The 16,043-nt window shown below is 35.0% G+C and overlaps 4 protein-coding genes across 6 annotated transcripts; 1 reads left to right on the forward strand and 3 right to left on the reverse strand.

Moving 5' to 3' along the window:
- Positions 1-294: 294 nt before the first annotated feature.
- LOC105647588 (uncharacterized) lies at positions 295-1,132 on the reverse strand. Its single transcript, XM_012233728.4, has one exon. The coding sequence runs from the start codon at positions 980-982 to the stop codon at positions 422-424; it is 561 nt and encodes a 186-aa protein (XP_012089118.1). The 5' UTR covers positions 983-1,132; the 3' UTR covers positions 295-421.
- Positions 1,133-1,488: 356 nt separating this feature from the next.
- LOC105647587 (Mitochondrial inner membrane translocase complex, subunit Tim44-related protein) lies at positions 1,489-7,205 on the reverse strand. The gene is made up of 13 exons (XM_012233726.4): positions 6,965-7,205; positions 6,511-6,551; positions 6,312-6,409; positions 6,055-6,135; positions 5,504-5,586; positions 5,115-5,166; positions 4,823-4,912; positions 4,612-4,680; positions 4,378-4,479; positions 4,114-4,182; positions 3,596-3,652; positions 2,384-3,497; positions 1,489-1,756 (listed from the first exon to the last, which is right to left on the reverse strand). The coding sequence occupies exons 1-12, from the start codon at positions 7,036-7,038 to the stop codon at positions 2,457-2,459; spliced, it is 1,857 nt and encodes a 618-aa protein (XP_012089116.1). The 5' UTR covers positions 7,039-7,205; the 3' UTR covers positions 1,489-1,756; positions 2,384-2,456.
- Positions 7,206-7,318: 113 nt separating this feature from the next.
- On the forward strand, positions 7,319-10,918 carry LOC105647586 (putative arabinosyltransferase ARAD1). Of its 3 annotated transcripts, XR_016319509.1 has the most exons (5): positions 7,321-7,901; positions 8,949-9,245; positions 9,333-9,428; positions 10,107-10,670; positions 10,769-10,918. XR_016319509.1 is itself a non-coding variant. In XM_020684628.3 (4 exons), exons 1-4 carry the CDS (start codon positions 7,431-7,433, stop codon positions 10,369-10,371), a joined length of 1,083 nt encoding a protein of 360 aa, XP_020540287.1. In that variant the 5' UTR covers positions 7,319-7,430; the 3' UTR covers positions 10,372-10,503. The 3 variants fall into 3 exon arrangements, 2 of the variants coding, with proteins under 2 accessions (XP_020540287.1, XP_012089115.1); XM_020684628.3 differs by lacking the exon at positions 10,769-10,918 and having other exon boundaries at positions 7,319-7,901; positions 10,153-10,503; XM_012233725.4 differs by having other exon boundaries at positions 10,107-10,918.
- Positions 10,919-10,950: 32 nt separating this feature from the next.
- Positions 10,951-15,394, reverse strand: LOC105647585 (sodium/hydrogen exchanger 1). The gene is made up of 14 exons (XM_012233722.3): positions 15,003-15,394; positions 14,791-14,909; positions 14,191-14,288; positions 14,026-14,085; positions 13,887-13,933; positions 13,608-13,802; positions 13,413-13,459; positions 13,076-13,142; positions 12,655-12,755; positions 12,180-12,281; positions 11,804-11,942; positions 11,654-11,716; positions 11,484-11,567; positions 10,951-11,398 (listed from the first exon to the last, which is right to left on the reverse strand). The coding sequence occupies exons 1-14, from the start codon at positions 15,180-15,182 to the stop codon at positions 11,078-11,080; spliced, it is 1,623 nt and encodes a 540-aa protein (XP_012089112.1). The 5' UTR covers positions 15,183-15,394; the 3' UTR covers positions 10,951-11,077.
- Between the last annotated feature and the right edge of the window lie 649 nt (positions 15,395-16,043).

Here is a 16,043-nt window from a genome sequence, read left to right on the forward strand (position 1 = left end):
TGAATAAGAAAAATAGATCATCGTTAAATATGATACGGTATTTAAAAGGTTATATATATTTTCAATAATATAAATTATTTTGTAAAACTAAATACTATATGTTATTATATTATATACATGCTGGGATGAACCCAGACCATTTTAAGGGGTTGTGGCCTCCCAAATAAAAAAAAATTCAATTTTTTATGTAAATTTTTTCAAAAAAGGATTATATATAGTATTTGGTTTTTTTATTCACAATTAACGACAAAGTATGAGTTTTGTATGGAAAATAATATTAGTGCAAAGAGTACAAACTACGAAGACATATTAATATATTTCTAAAAATATAGGGACTAAACAAATTAGACGGATTAAATAATAATTAATCCTTATTATTATTATTGAATTTTACGTAAAGAAGTGAACATCCCGCTGCCCTTCATTCATCGCTGGTACGATTAACAAAAGAATTTGATTTTTCACCTGAAAAAGAACCCACCTTGAGAATTGACTTCAAGGGTTTAGGCTCTTCTTCTTCTTGCTCAAATGAAGTCAAATTTTCCTTTGACTTCTTCCTTCTTATCCTCTTCTTACTTGTATCTATCTCCTCTACCCTGTCATTTATGCTAACAACTTTCTTTGGAACTTTTGCCTCAATTTTCTCTCCATTGAAGTTGCTGTTATTTTCTTGAACTTCTTGAAGCTCCTTGCCTTCTTGCTTGAGACCATTTATAGAAGAGCTATTTGGAAAAAAGGGGTCTGAATTCTTTATATTGAGGGTTTGCTCTACACCTTCAAATGGTGTTTCTTCTTGAGTCACAGGTTGCACCATTAGATCACTGTTGCAGGGAGGCCTCGTCCGTGCTCTGGCGAAATTTTTATGCAAAGGATGGCCTAATTTGACACTCTTTAGGGCATATATTGCTAGGGTTTTTGTCATGAAGTTGTAAAGCCTGCTGCAAATGCCTTTGGTTTGAAACTGATCTTCTCTTTGATCCATTTCTTGCAAGTAGATTTTGATGTGTAAATGAAATGGAGGTGATAGATTTGATAAATGCTGTTCATATGTGGATATACTTTTCTTGCAAGAACAGGCACATTATAAGCAAGAAGAAATTGTTAATAGAGATGATTCTTTTCTTTAATTTTTTGAGAAGTATTTATAAACCCAGAAGAAAAGTCACTGTCAAAAATATCTCTGCTTAAAGTAAAAGGATCATGAAGCCTGTTTGAATACCAGAAGGTTGAGTGCACATTAAAACAAAAGAAAATGTGATAAGTAAACCAATCCAACAAGTTTTTTTTCTTATTCTCAAGTACTTCTCAGACGAAAAAGAACTAACAATTTGGTATAGACATTAAGAGATGGATGGCTTGCATTTTGTCTGTATGCTTCATATACTCACCCACTAACAATAATTATCAAATTCAATTCTTTGATTCATCTCAAATAAAAAATAAAAAAAATGATGCTAAAGGGATATTAGAATGTCGAAGAGTATCAAATATGGAAAAGCCAAGCTCTAAAGTTCATTTATTCCCATGAAATTCAGTATACAATTAATTCATAAAGCAAAGAACTACATATGAGGTGATGACTGGATATGCTAAATTCTCTTCAGCTTGCAAAATTGGGTAGAAATGGCTATTCATCTTCGGCATGGTCTTTGAGCCTCAGAGGCTGGATTCAAACTGAAATCCGTCCACAAAGACGCCAGTAAGCTCCAGGATGGAAAAGGGACTTCTCAAACACCCATATATCACGAACAAGGACCTAAAAATTTTTAGTGAAAAAAGGGAAAAAAGAGTTGGATTTGGGACACATCAAGAAAAAAGCATATCAAATATTGAACTTGAGAAAATATACAAAAGCTTGAAAAAGAATCAAAATTGTAGCTGACCCAGCTAGTTTGGGATTAGAGCTTAGTGCACATCATACTAAATCTTATCCTAACCAGAGCAGAGCATCTCTTATATTCGCCATTTCTGTCGATCAATGGAAATAAAAAAGAACAAAAAGATAGTTTACACAAATACTTTATTTTCAGGGTATAAGAAGGAAAGACATGTTATGGGATTATTTGAAACAAGTGATCCTTGCTCCTTTTTTAAGCTTTTGATGTGTGAACAAACTCCAGTCTTGTAAGTTTCAGATCAAAATCAGATGACTTTCCCTACTCAATTAACTCACACATGCTAAGATGAGCTTCTAAATTACAAATACTAAACTAAGAACCCAATTGATGATTTTGATCTCCAAATCATATCTTGGTAAACACCTAACCATTTGAATAAGACTTTCAAATTGGAGCAACTATTGTACAGTCACCAGCGAAGCAATTTCCTTAATTACTGAAAGGAAAAAGAAAAACGATTGTCTGTGTAAGTTGTGCCACTTAACCTCAGAATAGGGTTGCCTCATATGTCCAAACCAACTCCAGAAAATGTTGATACTCTATGAATAATAAGTGAAACTACTCAACAAGTTTAACATCTGAGTTGCAGTACTTTCTCAATTTATCACTCATTACCAAACGCCTTCCCTGCATTTCCTTCAAAACTACCTTAGCTTCCTCAAACCTCCCTAACTTAACCAACTTACTAGCCAATAACCCAAAACTCTCAGTATCTAATGCTGCATCTCTCCCTGCATAAATCATGACAAACTTCACTGCCTGTGCATAATATCCCAACTTCAAGAATGCACTGATGATATGCAAATGTGTAGAATGCAAAGCATGCACTTTGTCATCCTCTATCCTCCTCAGAACCATTAGCGCTCCCTCCACTTTCCCTGCTCTACATGCTCCCAAAACCAGTGCATCATATGTACGTGAATCAGCACCCAATTCCTCCTCCTCAATCCTCTTCATCATTTTACTAGCAGCCATTAAATTCCCATTATAACAATATGCCGTCAACAAATAATTGAATGATGTTATGTCAGGTGAAACTCCTACTGTCTTCATCATGTCGATAACATGCCAGGCTTCCTCCATTTTCTTCCTGCTTGTAAGAGAATTCAGAATAGGGTTAAAGCTACAAATGTTTAAGCCATACTGCCCACATGCCATGATATCCACAATGTGAAGTGATTCCTTGATACGGTCTAGTTTGCAAAGACGTGCAATTAGTGTGTTGTATGCGCTCATGCGAGCAAAGCCATTATCAAGGCGAGCTAGAGTTTGAGTGACATCGTCCAGGATAGAGAGGGAGTTATTTGTATTGGCGATGAATTTGAAGGTGTTGGTGGAGTTGTAGCAGTTATCTCTTGCACGCTTGTTCAGGAGGTAGTGAAGCATGTTAAAGTCTCTTTCACGGCCAGCAGCATTGACTAGATCATCGTAATAGGCAACAGTGCGCTTGTCAGGAAACGAATTAGTGTTAGGGCTTTGGGTAGCAAAGAAGCGAGTGGTGATGGACAGGATAGGTCGGCAATTTGGGGATATGTGATGCAGCTTTCGGAGAAATGGGAGCGACTCTATTTTCAGGTTTGGGGTAGATGAGTGAGCCAGCTGTCAATTAACGTCAATCTCAAACAATCCATAAAATAAAGAAAGAAAATCCAGGTAAGGCAGCAATAGTTCAAAAGGATAAAGACAATTATCCTTACCTCCTTTGTTTTATCTCCAGCAACGATAGTGCCTTTTGAATCATAGGCTTCAAATTTCTGCAATGAACAAGCAACATATAGGTCAACCTAGCTGTCAATCAGAGACACATTATAAGCAAAAGAAAAGAAATATGCAGATGGTTACTCAGGCCGTCATTTCCAGAACATGTAAATTCTCCGCTATGTCACTAATATTATGAACTAGTATTACTGAACATATAATATAATTGGCAAAGCTTTCTCTAAATTAGAGTTGCACATTAGAGGAATTGTTCCACCGTCATGAAAGGAACTTTTAAGGACCAATATTGACCCTAAAACTACCTTCCCTAGCCAAGCATGGATCACCATGGCAGGAAATTGGGGTGAGGATGAATTCACCTTAGTATCTGGAGCTGCCAAACATGCCACATTTGAGTTGCGGTATGCTCAAGTCATGCACATGCCTTTAGGCAACACAATAGATATGCAGAAATAAGAAAAGGAAGAAGAAGAAAATATAGATAGGATCATCGTACCTGCTTTGTCAGAAACTCAAGTGTTAGTTGTATGAAAACTTTGTTGAGATCATTTCGGTCAACACCAATCTGAAATCATATGTGAAAAAGAAAAGCAAGCCATGTTATTCAATGTGAAGGGAAGAAGTAACTGTTCAAAACTCAAGCATATTCACATTTCTATGTTTTCTAGATAAAACTAAATTTCAAAGTTCATGGTGGTATTTATTTAAAAATCAACTATGTAAGATAAAAACTGTGAAGAAATTAAAAACTAAAACTTGCCAGCCTAGCACGCAAAGTTCTTATTTTAATCACTGGTTCAATCATTTCCCAATAAACCTTACTCCACCTGGACTCTCGCTGTTTAATTTCATTCTTGAGTTCCTGTCCAAAAGATAACCAACAACATTTACCAAAGACATAGTTCACATGTTTGACATTTACTGGAGCAGAGATAGAGAGTTGAATTCAAGAGAAGTGGCACCAAGACCGCAGTTCAAAGCAAAAAGGGCATACAGAGTACATTTTCTCTGTAACTGCTTTCCTCAATGAATTTTTGTCACCATTTGCTATTTGAGCGCTTATCTGGAATAAGAGAAAAGGGGACAAGGCAGAAGGCAAAAAACATGTAATTTGAACCCAAATGAATGCTAAAAAAGTCATCATAAACACTAATGAATGGCTAAATCTTGAGCCAAAAGAAAAAAAGAAAAGAACATAAGGATACCTCCTTGTATAACTCAATGGCCTCTTTGTAGAACTGGTGTTTCGAATATCCAGATTTTCTTAACTTAGTAATGGCATAGGCACTTTTCAGCTGCAAAATGTGAATAGGAAAATAGTAATTTGGGTGACAGAAAGCCACAGAACTGCACTAAAGATGGCATAATAGAGAATATGAAACATCTGCAGTTGGAAATGCATGGCATAAATTCCAAAAATAAAAAGCCCATATATGTCCAATCAATAAGTTGATTTCTGGAAGATGAAAGCTAAAACTCAATAAACGAGAATGTTACCTCTAGAATGATATCATCTTTTGTTCTTCGCCAACCACTTTTTGTGAACCACCTGAAACAAAGACCATAAGAACTCTGAGTAAAAGGTTGAAAATATGTTACATTCTCATAGGGGTACATAAGAAATTGCATATCATAAGGTTATAACAGTATTTCCAAGTGCATTTGCAACAGAGGTGCACAGCAAACTCTGGCTTATTTACCATGGGCCAAAAAAGTTGTATATATAAGAAATGCAAGTCAACAATAATTATCCTACACAGAACAAAAATTACATAATGCAACTAAGAGTAACCATCGAAAATTGCCATCAAGTCATTTATCGAGTTATAGTTTGAGAGAATAATTAGTGAAAACTAAAATCCAACAGAAATAAAACTCAAGCTAACCTTCGCCAAAATGGCATTGGTTCACGTGGTGCAAAAGGTTCATAGATGAATCCAGGACTCGAAACAGAGACTTTAAGAGCTCCCTGCATAAGGCATTATATATACATGTGATGAAGTTATTAATTCAATACGCACCAAGACAACCAAAAAATTCATAATAAAAATTAGTTCACCTATGACCTTAATCAGGAATACAGACACAAACTCATTATATTTTAAAATGATTGACAAAAATAGCAGGCCTTGCACTGAAGGTTCGAAAAATAGAAGACAACATGAAATCAAACTAATCAAACACACTTGATAAAAATGTAACAAATATGTGCCTGTGTTATGGTTGTGCATGTTATTGATGGTTACGCTATCAAAAGTTTATTGATCTGGCAGGCTAAATAACAGTTCTAAACTTTCTGTTGCAGAAAGCGAAGTTCACAGTATGAACAGTTCATAAGATAAATAGAGCAATTTTATTATAGTAATCTTCAGGCAGAATAAGTGTAAAACAAACAAAGTTAACTATGAGTGGCCTGTTTGAAGGAGTAACAACATACCATTTGCCGTGCTTGTGGGGGGGCTCTTGCCTGTGTTGTCACCAGCCTCTTTTTAATTGAGAAAACTGACAACTCCACTGCCTGAAATCAAGATAACCAAGATGCATTTTGATGAATATGAGTTGGATACCATCATAACCAACTGAGTCCGTTGGTGCATTTAAGAACCATCTTAAATAACTTGGTATTTTATACATAGATACAACAGCTGAAAACTATCTCCAAATAGATCAAAATTTTATGTTCCAGAATCTTACCATTAAAGAGTGAAGAGCTGTACTTCCATCACTCCAAGGAAGAGCACAATGACCTCTTTGCGTGTGAAACCAAGTTCTCTGGGAGTGAAGTTCATGATCTAATCATTTAGAAAGAAAAAAAAAAGAATAATGGAATCTTCCATTTAAACTTATCTAATAATATCTCATAATATTGACATAACAAGCCTAAATAATTTACCCTTTGAAAAATGACTATAGCAGCTTCTTGAACTCCTAAGCCTGAAGACAGAAAACAAAAAATGAGTTACACACAATGAACCAACTCCAATTCAACAAACACAAATGACAGCTTTATTTTTTAAAAAAGATCAGCTTTGCAACAGTGGAAAAAGAGTACATTCAAAAAACTTAGTTACTTGTCATTTATCGTTGTATATAATAATAAACGAAAATTAAACCAGAAGGCAAAAAATTGAAACCTTAATTTTTCTCTGCCCAGGATTTTCTGGGAAAACAAACACATATCCTAGACCAGGGAAATTATTCTTAACCTTTTGCAAAAAAAAAAAAAAAAAAAAAAAAAAAAAAGGAAGTGGGTTTTCTCTCCTGAGTAAAGTATTCCAAACTTATATTCCTCATTTTAGCATTTTCTCAAAACCAAACAGAGCGCAACAAATGCAATTTATACTTACAGATACGAAGAATCTCGACTCTCTAGCGTCCGGGAAAGAGTACGAATCGCTAGTAATCTTCTAAAAGGAACCATCTTTGATTTATCACGTAAACTTCTAAACCCCTTATGGATGTTGATGATCGGATCAGAGAAGGGTTTTGGGACAGTTTAAGGGTTTAAGGGACAGCAATGGAGTTGGAGTCTATCGACACCATTAATTCATGGGCATGGGCTTGGGTCTGAAAGGTTGGACACTTGGACTTATTGTTCAAAATACAAACCCAATACCTTTTCCTCTTTTAATTAATAAAAATTCAGGATTAAAAAAAAAAAAAAAAATTCACACTCAGACCCGGTCACCAGTCACTAGTCCATTTTGTCTCCCCAAAATAACGGAATTGAACTGAACTGAGCGGACAATTGCTGCTTGGGATAAAGTCGACAGCCACAGTAATTGAAACGGCAACAGCAAGAGATCTCTCAAAATGTACGGAAAAGTAATTCTTTCAATCGTATTCATCTTTCTCTTAATCTTCTCCTACTCCATATTCATCGGCACCGTTGATATCAGATCATACTTCTTTCCTCTTCTGCAACAGTCACCTACCGCTGCACGCTCGGTCTGTGCAACACCACCACTTAAGGTCTACATGTATGAACTTCCACGAAAATTTAACGTCGGAATGATGGATCACCGGGAAAATGATAATGAATCGGTGACTGCGGAGAATTTGCCACGGTGGCCGAAGAATTCAGGGGTGAGGCAGCAGCACAGTGTTGAGTATTGGTTAATGGCTTCACTTTTGCATGGTGATGGAGAGGACAGAGAGGCAGTTAGGGTCTTGGATCCGGAGGAGGCACATGCTTTCTTTGTGCCATTTTTCTCTTCTTTGAGCTTCAATACTCACGGGCATAACATGACCGATCCGGAGACCGAGAAGGATCGCCAATTGCAGGTGAATTTGATAAATAGTAGTATAAACTATTGGATGCTTTTTTTTCAGTTACAGTTTACAGTTTGCATATAAAGTTGTGAAATTTTCAATTACTGGCGTTGAATTTTGATAGGTTTTGCGTTTGCTTGGCGGATTTTAGAAATTTGGTTAATATCATAGATACATCGAGTTGTCCTTTGTAGCTTTTTCCAGTGCAAAGGGCTAAATTTGCAGAGTGTGACATTTTTATTTCTGGAAGTGGGGAAATTCAAAACTCGTTAATGGATGTTATTAGGAGACAGTTTTTGGCCCTTTTTTTTTTTTTTTTTTTTTTTTGTAGAATGTGTAAGCAAGTAGATTATTATTTTTTTTTTTTCTGAAAAAGCCAAGTGGATGTGGTTATGTATGCGGAAATCATTTGAGAAGTCGTTGAAAAAAAAAAAAAAAAGGTAAAGAACTGACATTTGCTGCTGCAGTTTACATACTGAGGCCATTGTGTTTATATGACACTGACCTTACAAGTCACAAGCAAGTTCTAGAATAGCTTGGCTTTGAGTAATCTAATTGGGTTCTATATTCCTGTACTCAACCAAAGAGAGAAGAAATTAACATATAATTTTTCCTATATGTTTGGACTTCACAAAAGAAAGAAAGGGAGAGAGAAATTAGCATTTCTTAATTTTCAATTTTCTGTACTAAAAAGGCTTACACTTTGAAAGTGTGAGTATCATTGAGTTGTTTCGCTGTTGCTTCTTCTTTTTGTCTTATGGTTTATTTCTTCATTGCTTATGTTTTAAATTCTACCGTTAAATATCAGGTAATTAGAGATTTATCTAAGTAGAGGGCTGCTGCAGAGAATTTAGAAAACTCAAGTGTGAAACATGTTATTTTTGAAAAAGAAAAAAAAAAAATCTACGCACTTATTTTGATTGAGCACTACTCTCTTTCTCTGACTACTAGAGTATCCAATTTTTATTATGTCTCTTTACTTTGTTTGTGTTGAACTCGTGTTGGTTTGAATTTTAGCATTATCATCAAGGTTGATCATGGTATGTCTGTGTTTTTTAGGTTGATGTAGTAGATATGTTGTATAAATCTAAGTACTGGCAGAAGTCTGGAGGTCGAGACCATGTGATTCCAATGACACACCCAAATGCTTTTAGATTTCTCCGACAACAGTTGAATGCATCTATTCTTATAGTTGCAGATTTTGGCCGGTATCCCAAATCCATGTCAACGCTGAGGAAAGATGTGGTGTCCCCATATGTACATGTTGTTGAATCTTTTACAGATGATGAACTTTCAGATCCATTTGAATCTCGCACTACGCTTCTTTTTTTCCGAGGGAATACAGTCAGGAAAGATGTATGTCTGGTACTTCTATAATTTACCTCATTTTAAAACCTGCATTTGGGTGGCAAAATGATTGTTTATGATTCTCTCATCTTGCAGGAAGGCAAAGTCCGTGCTAAACTGGCAAAGATATTAGTGGGTTACCATGATGTTCATTTTGAACGAAGCTCACCCACAACAGAAACAATAAAAGCGGTATGTAGTGGGTTCTAAAGATAGTCAGATTAATAGTATCATTGTCTAGATCCTACGAGTATGTGTGTGAGTGTGTGTGTGTGTTGCGTGAGTGTGCAGATATTCTTTTTGGGGTCAGGGGAGGGGTAAGGTTGTTGGATTTTTAAGGCCCCAATTGCCATTGGACTACTTGTGCAAATGTGCAATGGCAAGCATTTATAACACACTTTCAAAAGCTAGAAGATAGTAAGTTGTACACTTTCTCATTGTTGCAGTTTTTGGTGTTCTAATTTATTAGCTGTTGCTCATCCATGGACCATCAGGTTTGTCCACAATCTAGTAGGCTGTGTTAGTTTTATGGAATTATTGTATAATGAATCCGTTGTATATAGATCCGTTTGGCAATTGTTGCATGGTTAGAAGCTGGAATAAATTTATTGAGAATGGAAGTCCAGTCGCCATATTTAATGCCATTTTCTGTTTGTTGTGTTAAATTTAAATTTTTCCCTTGCTGATGGAATATTTCCTTGAAGAGGGGATTGAAATTTTAATATTAGGTTTTAGATTATCTATTTAGAAAGATAACTCTGGTCTCAAACAAGAAAGGCATTAGTCATGGTGTTATTCTCCAAATAGCACCTTTACCATAATAGCTGCAATTTTTCACTTGCTTATTTATGTTTTCTTCTGAAATACCAGTCAACTCAAGGGATGCGGTCATCAAAGTTCTGTCTACATCCTGCAGGAGACACTCCATCTTCATGCCGGCTATTCGATGCTATTGTTAGTCATTGTGTTCCTGTCATTGTCAGTGATCAAATTGAGCTCCCTTTTGAGGACGAAATTGATTATCGTCAATTCTCAGTTTTCTTCTCTGTCAATGAGGCAATTCAACCAGGTTACATGGTTGATCAACTACGGCAATTTCCAAGGGAAAGATGGGTTGAAATGTGGAGACGGCTGAAGAACATATCCCATCATTTTGAATTTCAATACCCACCAGAAAAGGAAGACGCTGTGAACATGCTATGGAGACAGGTAAAGCACAAGCTTCCTGAGGTACAACTTGCTGTACATAGAAGTCGGAGGTTGAAAATTCCAGATTGGTGGCAGAGAAGAAAATGACTTTGGACTTTGCTTACATGATACTGTACATTCATGATTTTTTCATCACTCTGTAGAGAATAGTTCTTTGTTTCTGAAGGAATAATCAGAGGCAGTTACAAGTTACAAACAGCGGCATCCCCATCAGACGGCTTTAGAGTTAGTATAACATAGTCTTCAGCAATACATCACAGAGATTCTTTCTTTCTTTTTATTTTTTTATTTTTTTATTTTTTTATTTTTTTATTTTTTGACAGTGAAGAGTCATCTGCATCAGGTTAGCCAACTGGTTTTTTTCTTTAACATTTTGCAGAAGTGAGTTTTTGATAATGTAACGATACACGGCTGTATCAAGAGTTCATTACGGTGGAGTAATTGTTTCTTTTGAATATTTAGCACGATAGAAATTTCATTTATCCTGCTAAAAGAAAAAAGAGAGTAATCAATCCTGCCTAGTTTTTAATTTTTATTGCCTTTTTTATACATTGCATTGTAGAAGCCGCACAAAAGAGTATCTATCTTGATGATAACAAAATTTAATTAGTGAAAAATAAGGTTGACCTTGTTCAGGCAGGAGAATTTTCATCAGTTGCTTCTGGTGGAGAACCAGGTATAAATGGAACAAATCCTCGCCCACCAAATACTGGTCTCATGAATCTGTCATCAAATTTTCTCCACAAGTAGTGGGCTGTTATGGCGGGGTGTCTCATTAGCAACCTAAAGCTACTTGCTTTAGCATTATTTCCCCGCTCATTCGGATCACAATTTTCAGCAAAGAGTAGCCTTAGATCTTCTAGACTTGGAATATCACTTGCATCTGAAACCATTGGTTTTCTGTTTCTTAACAGCACGGCTTCAATTAGAGGTTTTGTCACAGAGCCACACACCTATGTCCAAAACAGAAATGTTTTGCGCAACTGTTAATAATATGACTAGAAGTAACACTACTTAATTCGATTTTAATGAACTTACAATTGTACTGAAGAGAACAACAATTATGGTACATGTGACCATTAGTGCCGAAACTGAAGTAGGGATCGTCTCAGAGTTTGAAAACTGCAATTTTAGATCGAATAAAACCAATGTTAATCTAAAAATCAAACTTCTAGTTGAATTAGAAGCTGATATTAAAACACCAATACCTGATTAAACGATAGAGCAATAGTAACTGCACCTCTCATTAATCCTGCCCACCACATAATAAACTGAGATTTCATAGTTAGTACAGATTTTTAGTTAGTAGAAACATAAAGACTAAGCAATGCTTTTGAGCGGATGCCTAAAATTATCACCTGTTGTTTAAACTCAATTTTCGTGCTTTCTCTCTTTTGAACACAATTTATAATATTTGCTATAGGAAACACAAATGCTGCCCTTCCGATTAATACCAATGCGAAAAATGTTGAACTGACAGCAACCAAAGTTCCTGCACTGAATTATGAAAGCGGATCAAGTTAGAGATGACAGATACTCGAATATAAAATCTCCCTGGACAATATATTGTTATGAATTATGACTAACGGCCAGTCTCCTTAAATGGCAACGTACACAAACATAATTCAGTTAAATGTTGCCGCCGTTATGCGGATCATCTGTTCAGTTTATCAGCTAAAGTACTGATGCCAGGAAACAACAAGGCAAATGTATATTTAATGGATATAAAATTACCTTGCATCGCTCCCTTTCCATTTTTCAATGTCAAAGGCATCCATACCAACATACACAAAAATAAAAGTTTCTGCAAGAAATGACATTGTTGCGAATGCATGCCTGCAATTTACCAGCATAAATATTAAATTTAAGAAAAATAAATATATATATATACATAACCAAAAGTAAAATCTTCTGTTTTTATTAGAACTAGACTGAAGTTAATTAGCTGACGGAATCTCAAGGTGTTTTGCACAGAGCAAGAGTGAAGAAACATCTATTGAACAAAGAAACAAAGTTCCCTCAATTGAGACTATGCTATTGTTCTGTCAGGTCATTAGTCCTTTTTTTCTTTTTTGTTTTTACCCACTGCTTACTGCTTTGCTTGTAAAACTATAATTTTGACAGAATAGGGGAAAATATATACATCTTCCAGGTTCAAGTCAAAAAATTTTTAAAATAAAGTAGAAGATCAAGAAAACTGGTTTCTTACTTGGTTGTTATACGTGAACTTTCTGTAACATTGTGCCAAGTGTAATGGGACATTACAATACCACAGAAGAAAACTGTCAAAATCCCGCTGAGATTTAAAAACTGCAAGATGGAAGCAAATTAACATATCAGCCTCTGATGCAATACAGTGGAACAAGTAGTCTATCCAGTTAACATAACCTCATTGTTTTTTCTGTTTCTACCTCTACCTTTTCATAAATAAGCTCATAACATTTAAACCATTATCCCTGTATAAATTGAATTGAATTCATTTTATTCAATTTTTTTTGGTTAGTGATTTACCTCAAGCAAATATCTGCCTGATTTTACCACACACACAACAAATGGGGTAATACATTGTCCTCTGAGCAGTCCTATTAAAAAGAATTTTAGTAAAGATTTGAGATTTTCTAGTTTTGTACCTCTGCCAACAAGTATGATAAATAAGCCATAAGTATCATAAGTGCAACTTCACGGTCGGTGGAATGCCTGTTGATGGGACATCAATAATGTCAGGATGCAACATACAAAGACCGATATGCAGATATGACTAAAAGTTAGTAATATGCTTCTGCCAAGATGGTAACAGGTCAATAAATAGCTCTACATGTCATAGCCATTTTCTGCTTCCCATTTGCTTTACCTTAGATGAAGACATCTCAGAGATAAATGCTCTGGGAAACAGAAAAATGAACAAACAAAAAGAGACCATGTGACATTAAATACTAAAACAAAGAACAAAAGAGCATTCATTCTCACCTTCCAAAATACAACGTTTTTATGATAAAAGCACTCAACAGACCAGCCTGAAATGTTGTAATATAGGAAGTTAGTAAGTAACATGCTACTGTCTGTCAATCTTATGCTAATTGTATTGATAAAAATGCTCTTCATAATCCTTTTAACTTAAAAAAAAAAACGAGTTAATGAAATTACTATTACTGTATAACTTACTGCTATACCAAGAAGAGTACTTGTGAAGAAGAGATAAAGAAAGCTACCCAGCAACTTTAAGGTTACTGTGGCATCAATGTTGCTGAAATTTAGTGATTGAACTGCATTGTAAAGCACAATAGAGGTAGCATCATTCACTACTCCCTCTCCAAAGACTATGCTGTAAAGAAATGGTGTTTCATCTTGACTCAGAACCTTCAGGACAAAGAAAAGATTATTAATCCTATTATTCCATGTAAAAGTATAGTTTTACTAAGATTTTAGCGTCATTAAATTTACCTGCAACGTGCAAACTGAGTCAGTAGCTGACAATATGGCACCAATAGCTGCACACATAAGAAGATAACTTTAATATCTAAGAATCAATTATGGCTAAGAAGTGCAAAACAGATTTATAAATAGTTACAAATTAAATCACCTAGGATATCTTGCAGATTCAGAGGTGCAATGCCAGTTCTCTTAAGAAGCAGAAATGCACCTACAGGATTTTCAAAGAGTAAGAATCTGTATGTTTGAAAGAGAATACAAAAAAGGTGTTGAATATAAGACTTACACAAAAAAGAAAAATAGAAATGGATCTTACCCAGTGATATGAGGCAGAATGAAATTACTGTTCCAAGAATTCCAAACAACAAAATTGTTGTGAAATTCTTGAAAAACTGTTTTTTCTTGACCTGGAAGCTGGAAAAAAATTTGGAAACTAAGAAACAATAACCAGACTAAGCCTTAAATTGATAGCTATACAGAAAGCAGAAAGAAACCCAAACGGCAAAAATTTTCTTTTAGACGAGTTATCAAACACGTTAAAAACATATCTTACCTCAGAAATATCAAGATCAAAAAGTTCAAATTCAAGTAGAAAACAGTTTTTAGGCCTTAACATGGAATTATATTCAAATTACACTAAATCAAGAAAAAATTATTTAAACCACATATGCATCAACAACAACAACTGAGCGTTAATCCCAAACTAGTTGGAATCGGCTTTATCAATCCTTTTTGTCTCCATTCTACTCTGTTCATAGCTAAATCAGCACTAATGTCAACCTCCCTCCATGTTGTTATGGGTCCACCTCTTCCAGTTTACGAAAAATCCCAAAACCAGAAACACAAATAAAATTTCAACCCCAAAAAATTTTGAGCAACCAGTCAAACTTCCTATTGTAGCAGAAAGAGATCATACCCAGCATTGAAAATGATTGGAGGAAGCAAATAAAGGAAGAACAAATCCTCACTAAATACTAAAAACCGCGAACTCTTGCCTTTACTAATCAATAAAACCACAGCACCAGTACACAATCCCTACGAAAAAGAGCCAAGTAATTAAAACATATACAATAATCAACAAACAAGAAGAAAATCAATCAAGAAACCACTAGAAAGAACTTGGCCTACCAAAATAAGGGCAGTAATAGACTCATTAGCCCATCTGTTCTCTTCAAGAAGATGACCTATGATAATACAAGCACAAAGGAGAGCAAAGAAGACACAGAGAGCAATAACAGTGCTTGTAGTAAGAAAAGATGTTGAGTCTTGCAATGGTAACACAAGTGGTATTGTTTCATGAGAGGCCATTTTGGGAGGTGTTTAGCAAAATTTAGCATCCACAAAATCTGGGTTTGGTGGATTATTAAGAATAAGAGCTGCTAATTTAGGAATTAAGAGCTATGAAATTATACTTTTCAAGTATATGCAGAAAGCTAATGTCTTCGTTTTATTCACAGTGAAATGGAGGGAAGACTGTTAGTTATGAGTTATGAATTCTCTGTAGCTAATTTTTCTTTTTTCTATTTTTTCTTCTTTTTTTAATTGTTGCAATCTGCTAGTTGTCACTTTTATATCTAGCCATGTAGTCAATATGGGCCCCACTGTTAATATATATATAATATTAATTTGATGGGGATTTCATTACTTCCAAGAAAAATAGAAAGGGATGATTAAAAAATCATTGATTAGGTTTTCAAATCAATTGAGCTTTTATTTTTAATCATGCATTCATTAATTAAAAAATAATATATATGGATCTCAGTTGGATCCTAAAATATCCTTTAACCGCTTGATTTTTTTTTTTTTTTTTCCTTTTTCTTTCTGTTGGTTTGATTCCATGTGCATATTGGTACTGTTTTTATATAATATTAAATTTTGGGTACTACGGCATTGAATTTTTATATGGCTCTGGTGCATTCCTATGAATTTCTAGAATCATGTTGACGTGATATAGATCAAAACAAAGTGAATCTAGCAGGTGTGTGCATGTATTTTTCTGATGTTAATAGTTGCTATCCCTAGAGAAGCAAGAATAGCAATTAAATTTAGCTTTTCTGAACAAGAACCAATGGCCTTAGAAGGCTCAGAACTTCATAGACTGACCATGAACACAAGAAGTAGATTTTCTATTCATCATTAGAAGATGAATAAAACAAAAATTAAAAATTT

The sequence above is a fragment of the Jatropha curcas genome, chromosome 2 (assembly GCF_041381405.1).
Source record: "Jatropha curcas cultivar XTBG-Jc1 chromosome 2, XTBG_Jcur_1.0, whole genome shotgun sequence".
Taxonomy (NCBI): domain Eukaryota; kingdom Viridiplantae; phylum Streptophyta; class Magnoliopsida; order Malpighiales; family Euphorbiaceae; genus Jatropha; species Jatropha curcas.

Bases quoted from the DNA above. Each gene is read 5' to 3' on its own strand.
- LOC105647588 (XM_012233728.4), bottom strand. From the start codon at position 982: ATGGATCAAAGAGAAGATCAGTTTCAAACCAAAGGCATTTGCAGCAGG.
- LOC105647587 (XM_012233726.4), bottom strand. From the start codon at position 7,038: ATGGTTCCTTTTAGAAGATTACTAGCGATTCGTACTCTTTCCCGGACG. The intron at 5,587-6,054 runs GTATGTTGTTAC...TGCCTTATGCAG, and splicing joins CCCCACAAGCACGGCAAATG to GGAGCTCTTAAAGTCTCTGT. The intron at 3,653-4,113 runs GTACGATGATCC...TGTTCATTGCAG, and splicing joins TTGAGTTTCTGACAAAGCAG to AAATTTGAAGCCTATGATTC.
- LOC105647586 (XM_012233725.4), top strand. From the start codon at position 7,431: ATGTACGGAAAAGTAATTCTTTCAATCGTATTCATCTTTCTCTTAATC. The intron at 7,902-8,948 runs GTGAATTTGATA...TGTGTTTTTTAG, and splicing joins AGAAGGATCGCCAATTGCAG to GTTGATGTAGTAGATATGTT. The intron at 9,429-10,106 runs GTATGTAGTGGG...CTGAAATACCAG, and splicing joins CAACAGAAACAATAAAAGCG to TCAACTCAAGGGATGCGGTC.
- LOC105647585 (XM_012233722.3), bottom strand. From the start codon at position 15,182: ATGGCCTCTCATGAAACAATACCACTTGTGTTACCATTGCAAGACTCA. The intron at 13,460-13,607 runs GTAAGTTATACA...ACAACATTTCAG, and splicing joins GTACTCTTCTTGGTATAGCA to GCTGGTCTGTTGAGTGCTTT. The intron at 11,943-12,179 runs GTAATTTTATAT...TTCATAATTCAG, and splicing joins TGGAAAGGGAGCGATGCAAG to TGCAGGAACTTTGGTTGCTG.